Here is a 17,400-nt window from a genome sequence, read left to right as displayed (position 1 = left end):
AAAAGCGCCCAGTTTACCTTCAGCAGCGTACCTGAGGCAATGGGGCAGTGTTCCCTCCGCCAGAGGACATGCTCACCACGGACGTGGGCACAGCTTCTTCCTGTCCCATCCCCACTAAGCATGTGGCGGACGGAAGACGAGGAAAAGTAGCTAATTCATCAATTCGCTGAAAACACCAGAAATCACCCCAACACGGGAGAGGTGAAAAACAATTGGGCAACTTAGAGCCCCGGGGCCCGCTGCCTGCCGCGAGGTGTCTGCCTCCCCTGAGCGAACCGGCGCTCGCCCTCGGCCCGGCCGCCTCAGGCCGCCCCTGACCCCCTCACGCCGCCTCTGGCCGCCCCTGACCCCCTCACGCCGCCTCTGGCCGCCTCCGACACCCCCACACCCCTCACGCCGCCCCGCCGCCTCAGGCTGCCGCATTCGCCGGACGCGCGCCTGAGGTGCGGTGGGCGGGACCGCCGCTCGCCCTCCCGCGCAGCGCGCACGCGTTTCGTTTGTGGCCTCGGGGGCGGAGTCTCTTGTCCCTCTGCGCGGCCCGTCCCGTCTCGCCGCCTCGCCCGCCGCCGCCGCCGCTGGGCTGACGTGTCCGCTCCCGGTCTGCGTCTGGACGAGTCCGGCTGTGATGGCGGACGCCTGGGAGGAGATCCGGCGCTTGGCGGCTGACTTCCAGCGCGCGCAGTTCGCCGAGGCCACACAGAGGTGCCCGACCCTTTCTCGTACTAGGCAGCTGACGGACACGCGTGGGTCGGGGACCTCGGATCTTGGCCCGGGCCGCGGTCTCTGCTGCCGTCTCGGTCCTTCGCCCACCAGCCTGGACCGCAGTTCCGCGTCCGGGTCTCGGCGGGAAGCCTCGGTTCGCGAAGGCGCCTGCCGGGGACCGCGCCGTGTCCAAGGCCCGGCAGTCCGCGGGGTCCCCCGCGTCACCCTGGCACCCGTGACACCCTTAACCCAGAATGAGCTTTACACACACGAACCCCCGAATACACTACTTCGCAAATAGTGTGTTGACCCTTTCACGTTGGGGCTGGGGTAGGTTGAGAAGGGGTTCGGGCAGCAGATAAACAGGACAGACTCCTGGCACCATCTGTCACTTTACAGGTTTCTGAGGCTGACATTCCTGACAAGCCCATTGCTGTGGGATGTGCCCTGAGGACCAGGCCTCTGCTGCTTGAGATTACAGAACCTAGAGGTTCTTATTATTTGTTGGTTGTTTGTTTTTTACCTGTGGTGTTTGTTGCTTCTGGACCTGAATCCTGTATTACTGAAATCCATCTAAAAGTTAAAAAACTAGGTCACAGTAAATGCGTGAATAAAAGTGGCACTTAGAACTTACTGAGCCAGATCGCCATTCTACCTGTAGACCATGTGAGGCCATTACATGCTTGAAGAAAATGCTGGTTAAGTTGAAAATTAAATTAGGGCAGAATTGGTTTTTTTTCTACCTAAATTATAGTTTCTGAATTTTTTATTCAGATTTGAAGATAGGAAGCAGGTCTAGAAGAGCGCAGACTTGAACTCTTGTAAAATGATAAATACTACTCAAGTAAATGCTTTACGTGTATGTCATCCTGCTTATTGGAGAAATTTCATATTATGAAGTCAGAATCACTATGCTAATGAAGGCACAGATCTTAAAATTCACAAGACAGAGCCTCTTTTCCCAGATTTTTTTGTAAAACCAGTTATTATACATTGTGCTAATTTTAATAGGCACCAGTGTATTAAAGGCGATGCTAAAGTGTAACTTTTCTTTCCCTCAGGTTGTCAGAGCGGAACTGCATTGAGATTGTGAATAAATTGATTGCTCAGAAACAGTTAGAAGTAGTTCACACACTTGATGGAAAGGAATATATTACTCCAGCCCAAATTAGCAAGGAAATGAAAGATGAGCTCCATGTTCGGGGTGGTAAGTATTCCGTAGTGTTTTCTTCTAGATGTTAGGAAGGGAAAGATACATTGAAAGCATGATTAAATAATAAGTTATTTCTAAAACTCCTTTCTCAGTTATTAACATTTTTCTAGATTCATGCAAGTATGCTCATATAATTAAAATTAATTCATATGTTACCACTTTACAAAATAGTACCTTTCTATGATTTTGCGTTATTTGCACTGTATGTAAATTAAATGACCATTTTTTTCAACAACTTCTGTTTCATAACTCAGTGGGTACAAATTGCCTGTTATCAAGCGATAATTGCAAGAATGATAGAGACTTGTAAAGCTGATATAGTCACTAAAAATCAAGACTATCATGCTTTCTTTAAAAAGACATTTTCTGTATTTATAAGCTAAGCAACTCAGTGTAACATGGTTTAGTATCTGTCATACAAAATGCTATTTTGAGCACACAAAAATTGTCTTTAAAAGATTTGAACAAGCTTTGGACACAGATTTTTAATTAGATATCATGTGAATATAGTTTTGGTGGGTCTTAATCTTTCTGCATAGTGCTAATAAAATATGAGCTTTGATTTGGAAAACTTAACAGATTGCTTCTTATTGGCAGGTAGAAACTTACCTCTCAATTTCAAATAAGTGAAAAAAGACTATCTTACTTTAGTTGAATCTCTGGTCATGGTCAGTACATTTGGAGTTATGAAAAGAATCAGATACCTTTTGTAGATCTAACTAGATTGTGCATCAGTTATACATAATTCGCCTGAGATGATAAAAATAGCTTTGAAAATAAATTATTGCAGCTGATTTAGTCATACAGACCTACTTATTTTTCATATGTGAACATGTTCATCCTTGAGACTCCCTGGCTATTGTAGATGGATTTCAGTTATCCATATCTGAATTTGTGGTTTTTGTTTGATGTATGGATACACATAATTAAAAACAAATCATTTTCATTTCTTTAAAGGCCGAGTAAACATTGTTGACCTACAACAGGTAAATATTAAATTTATAAAATTTTTGCTTTGTTTTCTCAATTTTTGATACTATGAATTTGATAGTTAAAAAGTATCCATTGATACCAGCAGCATATTTTGTATACTGTTAGTGAAGAAGTGATTATGTAACCCTTGCTGGTATATTGGATCAAGTAAATAAGCTCTAATGTATAGAACTGATTTAATACTTCTTTCTCAGATTACTTCCTTAATTATTTACCTTACCAAATAGAGTTATAGTTAGCATTTTATCTAACTTTTGAGAGAAAAATCATTAGTGTTTCATATTTACATGTATTTAATATGTAAAAGTAATAAAAAATAAAAAGAGGATGTGTAAAAATGCATAAGTGCACAACATATCATAACCAAAGAACACTAAAATATAAGAACCTGGCAAATCTTGTGTGAAATGATGTCTGTTAGATGAAAAAAATATTTCATGGCTTAATAAACATTTTCTTAAATGAAAATAATTTCTACAAAATTAAAACTAAGCCTTATTTGAGGCTTTGAGGCTTTTTGCATTATTTCAGGTCAATTGTTCATCTAAGAACAAATAATCTTTTACAAAACTATAGTTGTATATGTTTAATGTGGGATCTAAGAAAAATAAAACCCTACCACTAATGTAATTTGTGTCATTTTTCAGGTAATTAATGTGGACCTGACTCATATTGAAAATAGAATTGGCGATATTATTAAATCAGAAAAGCATGTTCAACTAGTACTGGGACAACTAATAGATGAGTAAGTAAAAAACAATAATAAGAGATCTTCCATCGTCTGGTTCAATCCCCAGATCTCTAACCACAGATTCTGGCCATAGCAGCTGTAACCAGGTCTCCCATGTGAATAGCAGGGGACTAACTACTTGGGCCATTCCCTACTGCTTTTCCCAGGCATATTAGCAGGAAACTGGATTGGAAGAGAAGCTGAACATGAACCATATCCCTATAGGATGCTGACCTGGCAAGCTGTGGTTTTAAAATATTTACAGCACCTCCTTGCTGCCTTTTTCCCCCTTCCGTAGTATTTAATAGGCCTTGTAGCTAGTTAGTCATTTCATTTCCTGTAGAATTCTTGTAATGCTGGCATTTATAAGGGTCATTTTAGGTAATTTTCTGTTTTCTTAAGGCAGTACAAAACATAAACTTTTAAAAGATTTATTCGTTATTTGTTTGAAAGGCAGATTGACAGACTGGGTGGGGAGAGAGAGACAGGGACAAAGAGAGCAACACCAATTTGCCATCCTCTGGCTTACTCCTCAAAAGGTCCCAAACATCCAGAGTGGAAGCCAGAAGCAGGAAGTCTGGTGGTCAGTGAAAGTATCCAAGGTAGTGACGTAACCTGCTATACCACACATCTGTCCCAACTTTTATAGTCTTTCTTATGTGATCTTAACTCTGAAAGCAAGCTTATTGGGGAAAATATTAATAAAAATGACTACAAAATTTCTACTCATTAAAAAATTATAATGTGACTAACTTTTCATTCAGTTATTTCAACCAAAAAGTTTATAGAATATTGGTGTTTGCATGCATGTTTTACATTTGCTACTTTTGGGGCATATTTTCTTAAGAAATTAAATATAAAAAATAGAGGGATAGAGGAAAAAATCATTATTCCTAATTGGATTTTTCTATCTTTTTTTTTCCCCACTGTTAGGAACTATTTGGATCATTTAGCAGAGGAGGTAAATGATAAGTTGCAAGAAAGCGGTCAGGTAACGATATCAGAATTGTGTAAGACTTATGATCTTCCTGGAAATTTTCTAACACAGGTAATTTTGAAAATACTGTGACATGTCTTTTTAAAAAAGGAATGTCAAAAAAAATTAGGGGGGACTGGGAACAGATGTTCTAACTCATCAGTGAATTTCCTACTGCAGAGATTTGACTTAATATAAATTGTAACACTACATTTTGGGGGCTTTCTATGTTTATGACTCTGGGGAGTTTATTTAAAAACGATCATAATACAATGATCCCAAACTAAGGAATACTCTGAAAATAGTAAATAGATTAAAGCCATAAATGCATGGGGCATTTAATGCTTCTGATATTAACTGTACAGAAATTTTAAAGGGGAATGCTAGATTCTAGTTACAGTTTCAGAAATAAATAATGAAGATTATAATCTAGAAAGGGGTACGAATTTCTAGTAAAAGTCAAGGATGCTGTTAACCATCTTTAATAAGATCTGTTTCTCAAAAGGATTTTCTTCTCAAAATATCAACACCACCATCTTTTGTTCCTCTGAACTGTCAGTATTACAGAAATCTCACATACTCTTTACATATTTGTGTTAATACTCAAATACTTTAATTTGAAATAACCGTGTCACATGAAAATAAGAAGCTTTTCCTTTTAAGGATTTTGACATTTTAGAATCATAGAAGTGCTCTTGGAACAGTGGAAAGTATTCAGGCTTTGATATAAATGTGTGAATCTTATCTTTGGCCATTCTTATTTGATATTAGGAAAATTATCTCATCTTTCTGTGGTTTAACTTATATATCTATAAAATAATAATGTTTGCAATAGCCCTCCTCTTATCTGTGATTTCACTTTTTAATGGTTTCAATTATTCTGGTCAATGATAGCCTGTGCATATGGTAAGATATTTTGAAGAAGAAAGAGGAGCCCACATTCACACAACTTATTGCACTGTATTATAGTTTATTTTGTTATTGATAATCTGAGATTTATAAATTGAATTTCTTTATAGGTATAAGTTTTTCACAATAATTTATATTAGCTTTAGCTCTAATTTTTGTAAATATCTTATGCATTCTTCTAAAGTTCAAGTTGTTTGAAAACCATTTTTTAAATATATATATATATATATATCATGAAAGTGTTGGTCAAGCTGTGCTGAGCAAATTTAATTTAGCTTGAGATGTGAAACTTCCACCCCTGATTTCTCATTGACCAGTCCTGGTATACACATACAGAAAGAGTGTTGACTTTGAAAGCAGATTGTCATAAAAACAGATCATCTGTGATTTTAGATCATCTGTTAACATTTGCATCAAAGAGGAGAGATTTCAGGCCTTCTAGTTTAATAGATTTCAAAATCTTGGAATAACATTTCTCTGTGTCAATACTAGAAGCTCCTGGTGGAGTGTTCTCTAAAGCTCGCGTGTATTTCTTAGCTGTCTATAACATGGAAGATATATCTAGGAAAATAGTTAATTTATTTACATTAGCTATGGACTTAATTAACAATGGCTAATATAATGATTGGTCATTGGCTTTGCCATGAGATATTGAAGTGTCCTGAATTGTCCATTTTCATTTAGATTTTATAATTTGGGCTTGTTGAAATTTCCCAGTCACATAATCGATACATCAGCATAGGACATGAATTGAAAATGAGTATAAAAAGGCATGTAGGTCATTTTATTCTTTCAGACTAATAGATATTTATATTTTTATTCTAAGGCACTCACTCAGAGAATTGGTAGAATTATCAATGGACATATTGATCTTGACAACAGAGGAGTAATTTTTACAGAAGCTTTTGTAGCTCGACATAAAGCTCGCATCCGTGGACTTTTCAGTGCTGTTACCCGGTAAACACATTTTAAAGTATACATCTTTGTACATGTCTTTTTTCTTTTTGAAAGATTTATTTATTTGAGAGGGCATCGAGAGAGAGAGATAGATGAAGAAAGGTACACAAAGAGCTATCTTCCATCTCTTGGTTCACTCCCAAAGTGGCTGCCAACAGCCAGATCTGGACCCAACTAAAGTCAGGATCCAGAAACTCCATCCTGTTCTCCACTTGGGTGGCAGGTGCCCAAGTGCATGGGTTCATCTTCTGTTGCCTTCCCAAATACATTAAGAAGCTAAAGTAAAAAAAAAAATGATTGGAAAAAAAAAAGAAGCTAAAGTAAAAACAAAGCAGCTGAGACTCATCAAACTGGCAGTTTGATATGGGATATAAGCATCAGAAAATGCTGGCCCTTTGTGTGTGTGTGTGTGTGTGTGTGTGTGTGTGTTTATTATGATTGGCTTTTTTCCCCTTCAGCAGATAAATCTTTTAACAAAAACTGATTCAGGGCTATGGTTTGTTAAATGGAAGTGGAGTTTCTGTGAAATTGAAGTGGAATTATGAAGTCCTACAGAGTGACCAGTGCTCTGGCAACCTGTCTGCTCTTACCCTCACTGTACTTACCACCATCATATTACAGATGTACTTCTGCAATTCACAGTTACTTCTGCTGCATTAGTGTATTGAACTCACCCAGGAATCATGAGGAAAAAAATCTAATTGAAAGTCCGAAGAGTTGAATTGTAGTTCTGTTACATATTTTACTATATACTACAGAAGTGTGTGTGTGTGTGTGTGTGTATACATATGTATATATTTTTAAGAATTATTTATTTATGTTATTGTAAAGGCATATTTACAGAGAAGGAAATGCAGAGAGAGATCTGGCATCTGCTGGTTCATACACCAAGCAGCCGCATTGGCCAGAGCTGAGCTGATCCAAAGCCAGGAGCTTCTTCATGGTCTCCCATATAGTTGCAGGGTCCCAAAGAATTGAGCCAACCTCTACTGTATTCCCAGGCCACAAGCAGGGAGCTGGATGAGAAGTGGAGCAGCTGGGACACAAACAGTTGCATTATGGGATCCTAGGTACATGCAAGACAAGGATTTTAGCCACTAGGCTACTATGCTGGGCGCAGAAGTATATATTTTATGGTACACAAATTATACCATATCATAGCATATTAAAAAATGTACAGGGTCCAGCACAATAACCTAGTAGCTAAAATCTTTGCTTTACATGCACCAGGATTCCATATGGGCACCAGTTCTAACCCCAGGAGCCCCGCTTCCCATCAAGCTCTCTGGCCTAGAAAGCAGTTGAGAATGGCCCAAAGCCATAGGACCCTCCACCCGCATGGGAGACCCAGAGGAAGCTCCTTGATTCTGGCTTTGGATCGGCTCAGCTCTGTCCATTGCAGCCATTTAGGGAGTCATTCATTGGACAGAAGATATTCCTCTCTGTATATCTGACTTTCTAATAAAAATAAAGATTTTTAAAATGTACAGTTATAACTAAAAATTTTTGATAAACAATAAAGAGCGTTTTAAATTGATCTCTCCCGTTCACCCTAGTCTAAAAGTATATTCTGAGCTCTTTTCAGTACACTTATGAGCTGATTTTTCTTTAAAAATGAAATCATAAATAACATTCACTTGAATATCCCAGTGAGAAGAGCTCAGAGTGAAGAAAGATGTACACTGAAAGCCAAAGCTGGTAGCCAAGCACCAGAGAAACCGGAAATGAAAATTTAATGGAGTAGGGATGTAATTAATTATGGATTGGAAGGCTATTTCTTTGATCTTTCAATAGGATAATTCTGATAAGGATTTAAAAGTTGGTGTATGTTTTGACTCCAATTTTAAAAAATAATTGTCTTTTTTATAAATTCTTATCCCAATTATTGTGTAATTAATACAACTGCCTTGAATTAATTAAAGTATTTTTTTCTTCTTCCAATGAAGACCTACAGCAGTGAATTCTTTAATTTCAAAATATGGATTTCAAGAGCAACTTCTTTACTGTGAGTTTAGCTCAGATATATATATATATATATATACTTCAATTACTTTCGAAATAGTGTGATTATAAAACTCATTTATTTTAATGTGGTTTCCTCCTAATTTTAAAATTTATTCTGACACATTTATAGTTTTCATATGTGCACCATTATACCTGTTTTATTATTATTTACTTTCAGAAATGAACATGTGCTTAAATATGTGTAAATTAAAATGTATAGTTATTGATATATAGAGAGAAATTATATATATATTAATATAGATAGGGATTTTAAATTGTTGGAGCAATTTTTATTTATAATTTGTTTCTTATACTTTTATATTACATTTTCTAAAATGAAACTAGTCTAACAAAGTTGTTATAGTTTATAGCAATATAAATTTATTGTTAATATTAAAATAATGAAATATCATATCTATTAAAGAACTGTGTCCTTTGTGTCTGTGTATGTTTGGGATTTTGCAACTTTGATTTAATGCTTTACTAAAATAATTTTTTAAAGCAGTAATTTAATATTTTGATTGACATTAGTGCAAAAATAGATCTAAAATGAATGGGAAATAAATTTAAATGTGGAAAGAAAAATTAACTGTTACTACCTTTCCAAATATGAACTTTAAATTTTAAGACATTTAAAATTAAACTTATTGCAATCTATATTAAAATTATGTATAATCCACCTTTCCAATAAAAATAATAAATCTTCAACAGATTCAACACTTTTGGTTTCTCTGAATTTGTAACCTAAAAATTCTGATGAATGCCAGAGTTTTATATAAAACTAAAATCCCTTCAATTATACTTTTTAAAGATTACATTGGCTTTTAAGAGATTAGAAAGAAACAAACTGTTAAGTGATAAGGTACTATTTAAGGTTTCACCTACTGTGATTTACTCGCATTTGCCTGTTTTTGTTCTTTTTACAGCTGTGCTTGAGGAGCTTGTCAATAGTGGCCGCTTGCGAGGCACTGTGGTTGGTGGAAGGCAAGATAAAGCTGTGTTTGTCCCGGACATCTACTCCAAGACACAGAGTGCTTGGGTGGATTCCTTTTTCAGACAGAATGGCTATCTAGGTAACTACTTTTTTTTTTTTTTGCTAAAATATGTTTCTGGAACACGTTCTGAGAAAATGTTGTCTAACCTTGGAATCCATGTGTATTTCTCTGTTGTTGAACAGATGATTATTTTGATTTCCTTTTAGTATAAAAATAATCACGTTGGTTTCCATGGCTCATAGACCTGATTTTAATGCCATGGTTACTGAACAGCTGTAACATCAGAAAGCCAAAAACAAATGTTGATACCAACCATTAACTATATTGCAAATTAAGATGATGCTTTTAAAATCCAAATACTTTTAATTCAAAAAGGAAAGCATATTTTATAAAATTGCCAGATTTTCCAGACTTACAATCTTAGGAATATTTTACTGGCTGTTAGACATTACTGTGTTCATTTTTATTAGTTTCTTGTACTTCAACACCAAGTTATACTGTTTCTAAGGTTCTGTTATCTGGATAAAATGGTTGCTTGTTTAAGGAATTAAAACAATTCCTTCAGAAACTTTTTGGTAAATGCACATTATCTTCTTAAAAACAATATTTATTATTTATTCAAAGAATTAGAGAGACAGGGTTCACACCTTAGATGACTAACCGTAGTAACCAGAGTTCTGCTGGCCCAACCCAGGAGACAGGATCTTTTTTTTTTTTTTTTGCAATTCCTAAGAGGTGTGAATGGCTAGCAATTCTAATTCATCTGTGGTATATTTATAGAATTTGATGCCTTGTGCAGACTTGGAATCCCAGATGCTGTTAACTACATAAAGAAAAGATACAAGACTACACAGCTCTTGTTTTTGAAAGCGGCTTGTGTCGGCCAAGGACTTGTGGACCAGGTGGAAGCATCAGTGGAGGAAGCTATCAGCTCTGGAACATGGGTTGATATTGCAGTAAGTTTTTTTTTTTTCTTAAATTTTCTTTAAACCAGTGATAACTTATATTTTACTAGTGCTTTGCTGTTTAAGTAGTTAAGGTACACCGAGATCATCCTGATTTTAGGTAGACATTCTAGAAATAATTATTTCAATAAACAATTTATTTTATGTTTTATGTCATCACAGTTTCTCAAATAGAGAGTAACCTTCTACGTTTGGATTGTCAATATCTTTTGTTCTGTAAATCTCCAACAAATAAATAGAGCACTTTGTTAATCCTGATAGTGAAATTGATAAGGCTTCCCCCTATCTTACCCATACTGCTTCAGCTGCACTGGTATTAGGTATTGTGTGTCATTTCTTTATCCTTTATCTACTAATCTCTGCTAATGTATTTGACACTGATACTGTTTTACTGATCAGTGTTCATTGTTGATCTCTTTATTATACCACACAGGTAAGTGTAGTAAAGTAAAATCAACATCAATCCATTATTTCATAGTCATGATTCAGACCTGACTTTTTTTTTCTTTTGTTTTGTTGTGTTTGTTTTTTAGCAGAAAATGCTGTTCTGGGTATCCATGTTTCTAAAACTCCAGATTTAAGTTTTTTTTAGCTATTCAATAACTTTTATTAAGAGCATCCTATGAACCATTCTATTTTGTGGTGATTTGGTGGCCAGACTTTCTGCCCACAGGAGGAGCACTTTGGAAAGAGAACATTGATCAAAATGGTAATTTTGGTAGAAGAAGGAGTGAAGAAGAAATACATTTTGCAGATAAAGTTATTAGGACAATTCTTTTTTAATGCATTATTAGTAACTTTGTAAGTTGGAGAAATTGAATGACTTAAGGTTCTTTGACACTTGATGATGAATGGTAGGCAGCGGGATCTGTGATTCCAGAGTTCAGTATTGTTGATGAAATCGAAAAGGAAATTAGGAAATTTGGGGCATAGATGTGGATCCAAAGGCCGTTATACTGAAGAGATCCCCTAAGAGATCCTCTATATTTGTGTATAAAACAAATGATTTATGTTTTATTTAAAACTTGTATTGACTTTATTTTATTTGTTATTCTAGCCTCTGCTACCCAGTTCTTTATCAGTTGAAGATGCTGCCATGTTGCTTCAACAGGTGATGAGAGCATTCACCAAACAGGCATCAGCTGTTGTCTTTAATGACACTATTGTAGCTAGTGAAAAGTTTATAAATGACTGTGCAGAGCTGTTCAATGAACTGATGCACCAAAAAGCGGAAAAGGTATGCCAGATTTCCTTTCACCTGCTAATCTTCAGATTATTTTCATATTAGAATCTTCTGATGTTTTTTGAAATATGAAGTGAGCAGTTTGATCCAAAATGAACACCTTATGTCATACATGATTTTCTTTATCATTCCTTTTTTATTTCCTCTCCTGGAATTGTTTTTTCATTTCTTCATTTCTGTTAGAACATGGAAACTGATTTTATATATTAAAATCATAGTTACTAAGGGCATTGGTTCAATTTTAAAACACTAAGACAGGCAAACGTGTCATCTTGATGGGTATAAATATACAGTGTGTTTATGTGAATCAGTACACATTGTATTTACTAAAGGTTGAGTGTCGTTAAGTTCATCTATTTCAGGGACACAGAATAACTTACTGAGGAAATAAATTTTGTAGGTGTCAAAATTGTTTAGTTCCTAAGAGCAGCTGCTGTCAAAATATTCTGAAATAGAGGTCATTCTGGCTCTGCTTTAATAATCACCAATTATACAGCGCCATTTCCTTATAAAACCTGCTATCAAACGCATAAGACAAACCCATGTGTTTTATTAAACTGTTAATCTTTATAAGGGCTTATTAAAGATGTAAATAGCTTGTATTAACTATTCTGGTTTGAAGAATAAAAAGAATACATGTTTGATATCAGTAAATCCAAGATTTAGTATATTCACCTTCTGTATGATTTTGGATAAATAGACTTCCAGCTTTCTTCAAAAATAGACGATGCTATCTACTCTGGAAAGGACACATATAAGTAAATGAGGAATATAAAGCCTGATACATATCAGCAATAAGTTAGTAAATAAGTTGTTATTTTTATTTTTGATCTTTTGGTCTTAATATCAGCATCACTATCCTTCCATGGACTCTTCCTTCTAACCACAAAATAGTTCATGTGAGAGGGTTGTATCACCTTGAAATGGTAACATTCGAAGTATTTCTCTTTACAGAATGATAAAGGGAAATAATTGCATTTTTACCAGCAAATGCACTTTTGTCAATAAACAAAATGTAAAATTTGACAAATGTACTTTAGTCAAATAGAACCTTTCCATGAGATAAAGACTGTTTATGGCCTTGGAAATAATTCATTGTTATCAAAATGAACTTTCAAAAAACAAAGATTATTGAGAATGAATTCAGAGAAAATTTCATTTATTTGACTTAGGGTATAATTTCATATTTGTGTGTGGTGTAGGGGGTGAGGAAGTTTCGTTATCTTTCTGATGACCTCAGGTACCCAGATACTCTACTTGGTACTCCCTTTCGAAAGGTAGTGGAAGGGATGACGTTTTAAGACCAGCCAATAACAGCTAAGGAGAATTTCATCTGATGTTGAGCAATCAATTGCTTGGGTACCAGATAAGACTTTTTCATTAGCTATTAATAGATATTTTATTAACTAGGTTTTGAGTACTCCAAAGAAATGAAACAACTAACTTTATGAAGAGAAGTTATCACTGTTGGAGCGGATTAAGTTCAGGATCAGGTGGCCTCTTGGCTAGGTGGTAAATGACAGCAGTGTACTAAGGAAGGAAGCACATGGTGAGAAGAAAGACAGATTAAGAGGCTGTTCCCAACTCAGGTCTCTTCCAACAACTCTTTTGTGACAGTTATATTCACCACATATATCCCCAGTGACCTGAAGACCTCCCACCAGTCCACTTCTTAAACACCATTATTTGATCAAGTTTCCATTCCTTAAATAATATCAGTTTGGGATTTAAATACCTGCATCAGGGACTGATGTTTTGGTGTTACAAATATAGCTGCCATCTTTGGTGCCAACATCTCATCTAGGTGCTGATTTATGTCCCTGTTGCTCTATTTTCAATCCAGCTTCCTGCCTGTGTGCCTGGCAAAGCAGCAGAGGGTGGCCCAAATCTTTAGACCCTTGGAACCACATCTGTCTTGTCTCCTGGTTTAGGACTAGCCCAACTCCAGTGATAATATCCACTTGGGGATTGAAGCAGTGGATGGAAGATCTCTTTCTCTGTAACTCCACCTTTCTTTTTTTTTTTTTTTTAAGATTTATTTTTATTATTTTTTCATTGGAAAGGCGGATATACAGAGAGGAGAGACAGAGAGGAAGATCTTCCGTCCGATGATTCACTCCCCAAGTGAGCGCAACGGGCCGATACTATGCCGATCCGAAGCCAGGAGCCTCTTCCGGGTCTCCCACGCGGGTGCAGGTTCCCAAAGCTTTGGGCCGTCCTCGACTGCTTTCCCAGGCCACAGGCAGGGAGCTGGAAGGGAAGCGGGGCTGCCGGGATTAGAACCGGCGCCCATATGGGATCCCGGGCGTGCCAGGCGAGGACCTTTAACCACTTGCGCCACCGCACCGGGCCCAACTCCACCTTTCAAATATATAAACGTATACCTGCATGACTTTGAGAGTCATGACAGGTGTAAAAGACGAAGAATCACTGATTTTTTTTTCTTTTCTTTTTTTGATAATTTGTTGGAAAGGCAGATATGCAGAGAGGAGAAACAAAAAAGATGTTCCATCCAGTGGTTCATTTCCCAAGTGACCACAACAGCCAGAGATGAGCTGATCCAAAGCCAGAAGCCAGTAACCTCCTTTAAGTCTCCCATATGAGTGCAGGGTTCCAAGGCTGTGGGCCATCCTCTTACTGCTTTCCCAGGCCACAAGCAGGTTGCTGGAAGGGAAATAGAGAAACCAGGATATGAACTGGTGCCCATATGGGATCCTGCGTGTACAAGGTGAGGATTTAGCTGGGCTGTTGCATCGGGCCCATAATCACTAGTTCTTAGAAAAGAGAAATAGCCTTAAATAGTAATTATGGGACACAATGCCATAATTTGGTGACTAAAATCCTCACCTTGCATGCCAGGATCCTGTATGGACACCTGTTCATATGCATGCTGCTCCACTTCCTTCAAATCTCTGTTTTTGGCCTGGGAATCTAATAGAGAATGTCCCAAAACTTCGGGACCCTGGACCCACATGGGAGACCCAAAAGAAGCTCCAACCAGGCTCCTGGCTTCAGATTGTCTCAGCTCCAGCTGTTGCAGACACTTCGTGGGTGAATGTGAACCAGTGGATGGAAGAGCTTTATCTCTGCTTCTCTTTCTCTAATTCTCACTTTCCAGTAAAAATAAATCTTTTTAAAAAATAGTAACTATGACAATGCTTTATAGTTCCTATTAAAATTAAGCAGGAATATTTAAGATATGTTAGAATATGAGTATAAACAATGAAATGCAGTATGTATTTAACAACAGCAACAAAAAAGCATGTTTTATTTCAGGAAATGAAAAACAATCCTGTACATTTAATCACTGAAGAAGATCTGAAACAAGTCTCCGTGTTAGAAAGTGTTAATACAAATAAAAAAGATAAAAAAGACGAGAGGAGGAGGAAAGCAACAGGTAATAAATTATGAGTTAGATTAAAATATGAATTTGTTCCAGTAAAGTTAGCATTTATTAGTTTCTTTGAAAGACTGTTTTATTATCACCCTTTAATTTGACTGATAATACCAACCAAATCTGTTGCTAATGAGTTAAATTTTAATTACAAAATTGGAAATATTGGGGGATTATATATAGTTTGTGTTCTTTTGCAATAAATATTTGTAATATTTTTAGGATTATGGCCCATCTCCTGTTTCCCTGTCACCTTCAATGTTTTACCCCAACAGTTCTTTGATTCTTCAACTTGCCAAGTGTAGGTTCACATTAAACCTTTAATACTGCTTCCTGAACTTCGTATAATTGGTTCCTCCTTTTCATTCAGAGACAACTTTAAATGTCACTTCCTAATCCCTCATAATAGTTTCCACAGTCGTTCTGTCAAAGCATGACATCAGCTTTTTGTAATACTCTGTCACTGCAATGTGTTCTGTTGTTTAAGAGCCTTGTTAATCTTCTTGTTTTTGAATCTGTAGTACCCAGAGCACCCTTGGTATATTTTTAAATTTTTTTAAAAGGTGCATTTAAAGGTAGCATATTTTTCCATAATTTTTATAATAGGAACAAGTTTATTGTATAATATAAATATTTTAAAAATTTTCATGTCATCCTCTCCTAGGAACCGTGCTAATATTCTCTGTATTATTCCAATTTGAATATGTGTACTGCCAAAGAAAGCACTAAATACATATTAAAGAGATCTAGGGCCGGAGCAATTGTTCCATGGCTATAATTCTCACCTTGCAAGCACCTGGATCCCATATCATGCCGGTTCATGTCCTGGCTGCTCCACTTTCCATCCTGCTCCCTACTAATGGCCTGGGGAAGCAGTAGAATATGGCCCAAAGCCGCGAGACTTTGCACCCGAACGGGAGACCTGGAAGAATTTCCCAACTCAGGCTTTGGACTGGCTCAGCTCTGTCTTTTGCAACCACTTGGGAAGTGACCCAGTAAATGGAAAATCTCTGTGTGTCTACTCTGTAAAATCTGACTTGCCAATAAAAATGTATTTTTAAAAATCTGATATTCAACTTTTTAAATAACAGCACAGCTACCTTGAGCATATATTATGAAAACCACATTTATAATGAAAGCGTTCTTATCGTTACGAGAATTCACTCATTTATATGAGATTTTATTTCCTGTTTTAAAATTTATAAAATCATACAATGATATTCTGATGTTTTAATCTATTTTAACAGGACATTTATAGTAAATTAATAAATTTATAGTTGCACATATTTTGTCATTATTTGAAGTTATCAATTTGCTTATATCAAATGAGGATTTACATCAGTGTAACTAGTCATTTTATTTCTCACTAAAGCTTAGGGGCTGATGTTTTGCTTTTAATTCTAGTACTACTTTACTGTAGACATGTAGTTACATTACACTGAATTACATTACATTGAATCATCTCAAAAATGAATGTTCTCTTATAAACTTACTATGAAATGTTACAGGCATGTTCATTTCAATAAGTACTTTTGAAAATAGTGTTCTTATGGGAACTAATGGATATAAGTCAAGGATATGATAAAGTCTAAGTGAATTCAATTTAGAATCTAGAAAAACCTCTATGTAATATTTATGAAAAAAACAGTTTCAGTATTTTTAATATTTAAAACAAATTATAGGGACAGGCATTGTGATGCAGGGATTTTTAAGCTACTACTAGAGATGCCAGAATCCCATGCCAGAATACCAGTTCGCATCCTGACTACTCTATTCCCACTTCTGCCTTCCTAGTAATGTATCTGGGAAACAGCAGATAGTAGCTCAAGTATCTGAATCCTAACAAATACATGGAAGATTCAAGTGGAAAATCTGGCTTTCAGCTTCAGGCAGGTGTAGCCCTGATTGCTGTAGCTATTTTAGAAAATTCTCTATCTCTGTGTGTGAAGGTTATTCTTCATTGCAAATAAATATTTTTAAAACAATTATAACCATAAATATATATAAATCAGAAATATACATATAATTGCTATTAAATAATAAAAATATATAAATGCATAATAGTAGGGAAGTAGTTCAATGACATTGTTTCATTTTTATTTATAATATTCAAATTGCTTTCCTAATTTGTGCTTTTTTTAAGTGATAAGTTAGCCTGTATTAACTGATAATTTTTTCTAATTAAGCAACTTAATATTCATGGTAATTTATTGTACATGTTATATTTCAAGCATTGTTATGACCTCAAGAATGCAGAAGTTTATGAGCTATGGTCCTTCTTCTCCAGGAGTTCATGATCAGCTTGGGTGGTACAAGAGT

General features: G+C 36.2%; 1 protein-coding gene and 1 non-coding gene across 2 annotated transcripts in view; one reads left to right on the top strand and one right to left on the bottom strand.

The window, feature by feature from the left end:
• The first annotated feature begins 578 nt into the window (after positions 1-578).
• Positions 579-17,400, top strand: part of LOC121167136 (E3 UFM1-protein ligase 1) — a 30,647-nt gene continuing 13,825 nt past the window's right edge. Inside the window, exons 1-11 of the mRNA XM_040996516.1 lie at positions 579-702; positions 1,764-1,909; positions 2,873-2,901; positions 3,556-3,653; positions 4,572-4,686; positions 6,350-6,480; positions 8,427-8,485; positions 9,411-9,557; positions 10,260-10,435; positions 11,502-11,681; positions 14,964-15,084. Coding sequence (XP_040852450.1) covers positions 626-702; positions 1,764-1,909; positions 2,873-2,901; positions 3,556-3,653; positions 4,572-4,686; positions 6,350-6,480; positions 8,427-8,485; positions 9,411-9,557; positions 10,260-10,435; positions 11,502-11,681; positions 14,964-15,084 — 1,279 coding nt within the window. The 5' untranslated portion in view covers positions 579-625. The remainder of the gene's footprint in view (positions 703-1,763; positions 1,910-2,872; positions 2,902-3,555; positions 3,654-4,571; positions 4,687-6,349; positions 6,481-8,426; positions 8,486-9,410; positions 9,558-10,259; positions 10,436-11,501; positions 11,682-14,963; positions 15,085-17,400) is intronic.
• LOC121167140 lies at positions 15,701-15,807 on the bottom strand. The gene has a single exon (XR_005885554.1). It is a non-coding gene; the product is annotated as a U6 spliceosomal RNA (small nuclear RNA).

Source organism: Ochotona curzoniae, unplaced genomic scaffold, assembly GCF_017591425.1.
Source record: "Ochotona curzoniae isolate NIBS_2020 unplaced genomic scaffold, NIBS_Ocur_1.0 patch337, whole genome shotgun sequence".
Lineage (NCBI taxonomy): Eukaryota > Metazoa > Chordata > Mammalia > Lagomorpha > Ochotonidae > Ochotona > Ochotona curzoniae.
Note: the sequence above shows the minus strand (reverse complement) of the source record. Positions and strands in the feature narration are given on the sequence as shown.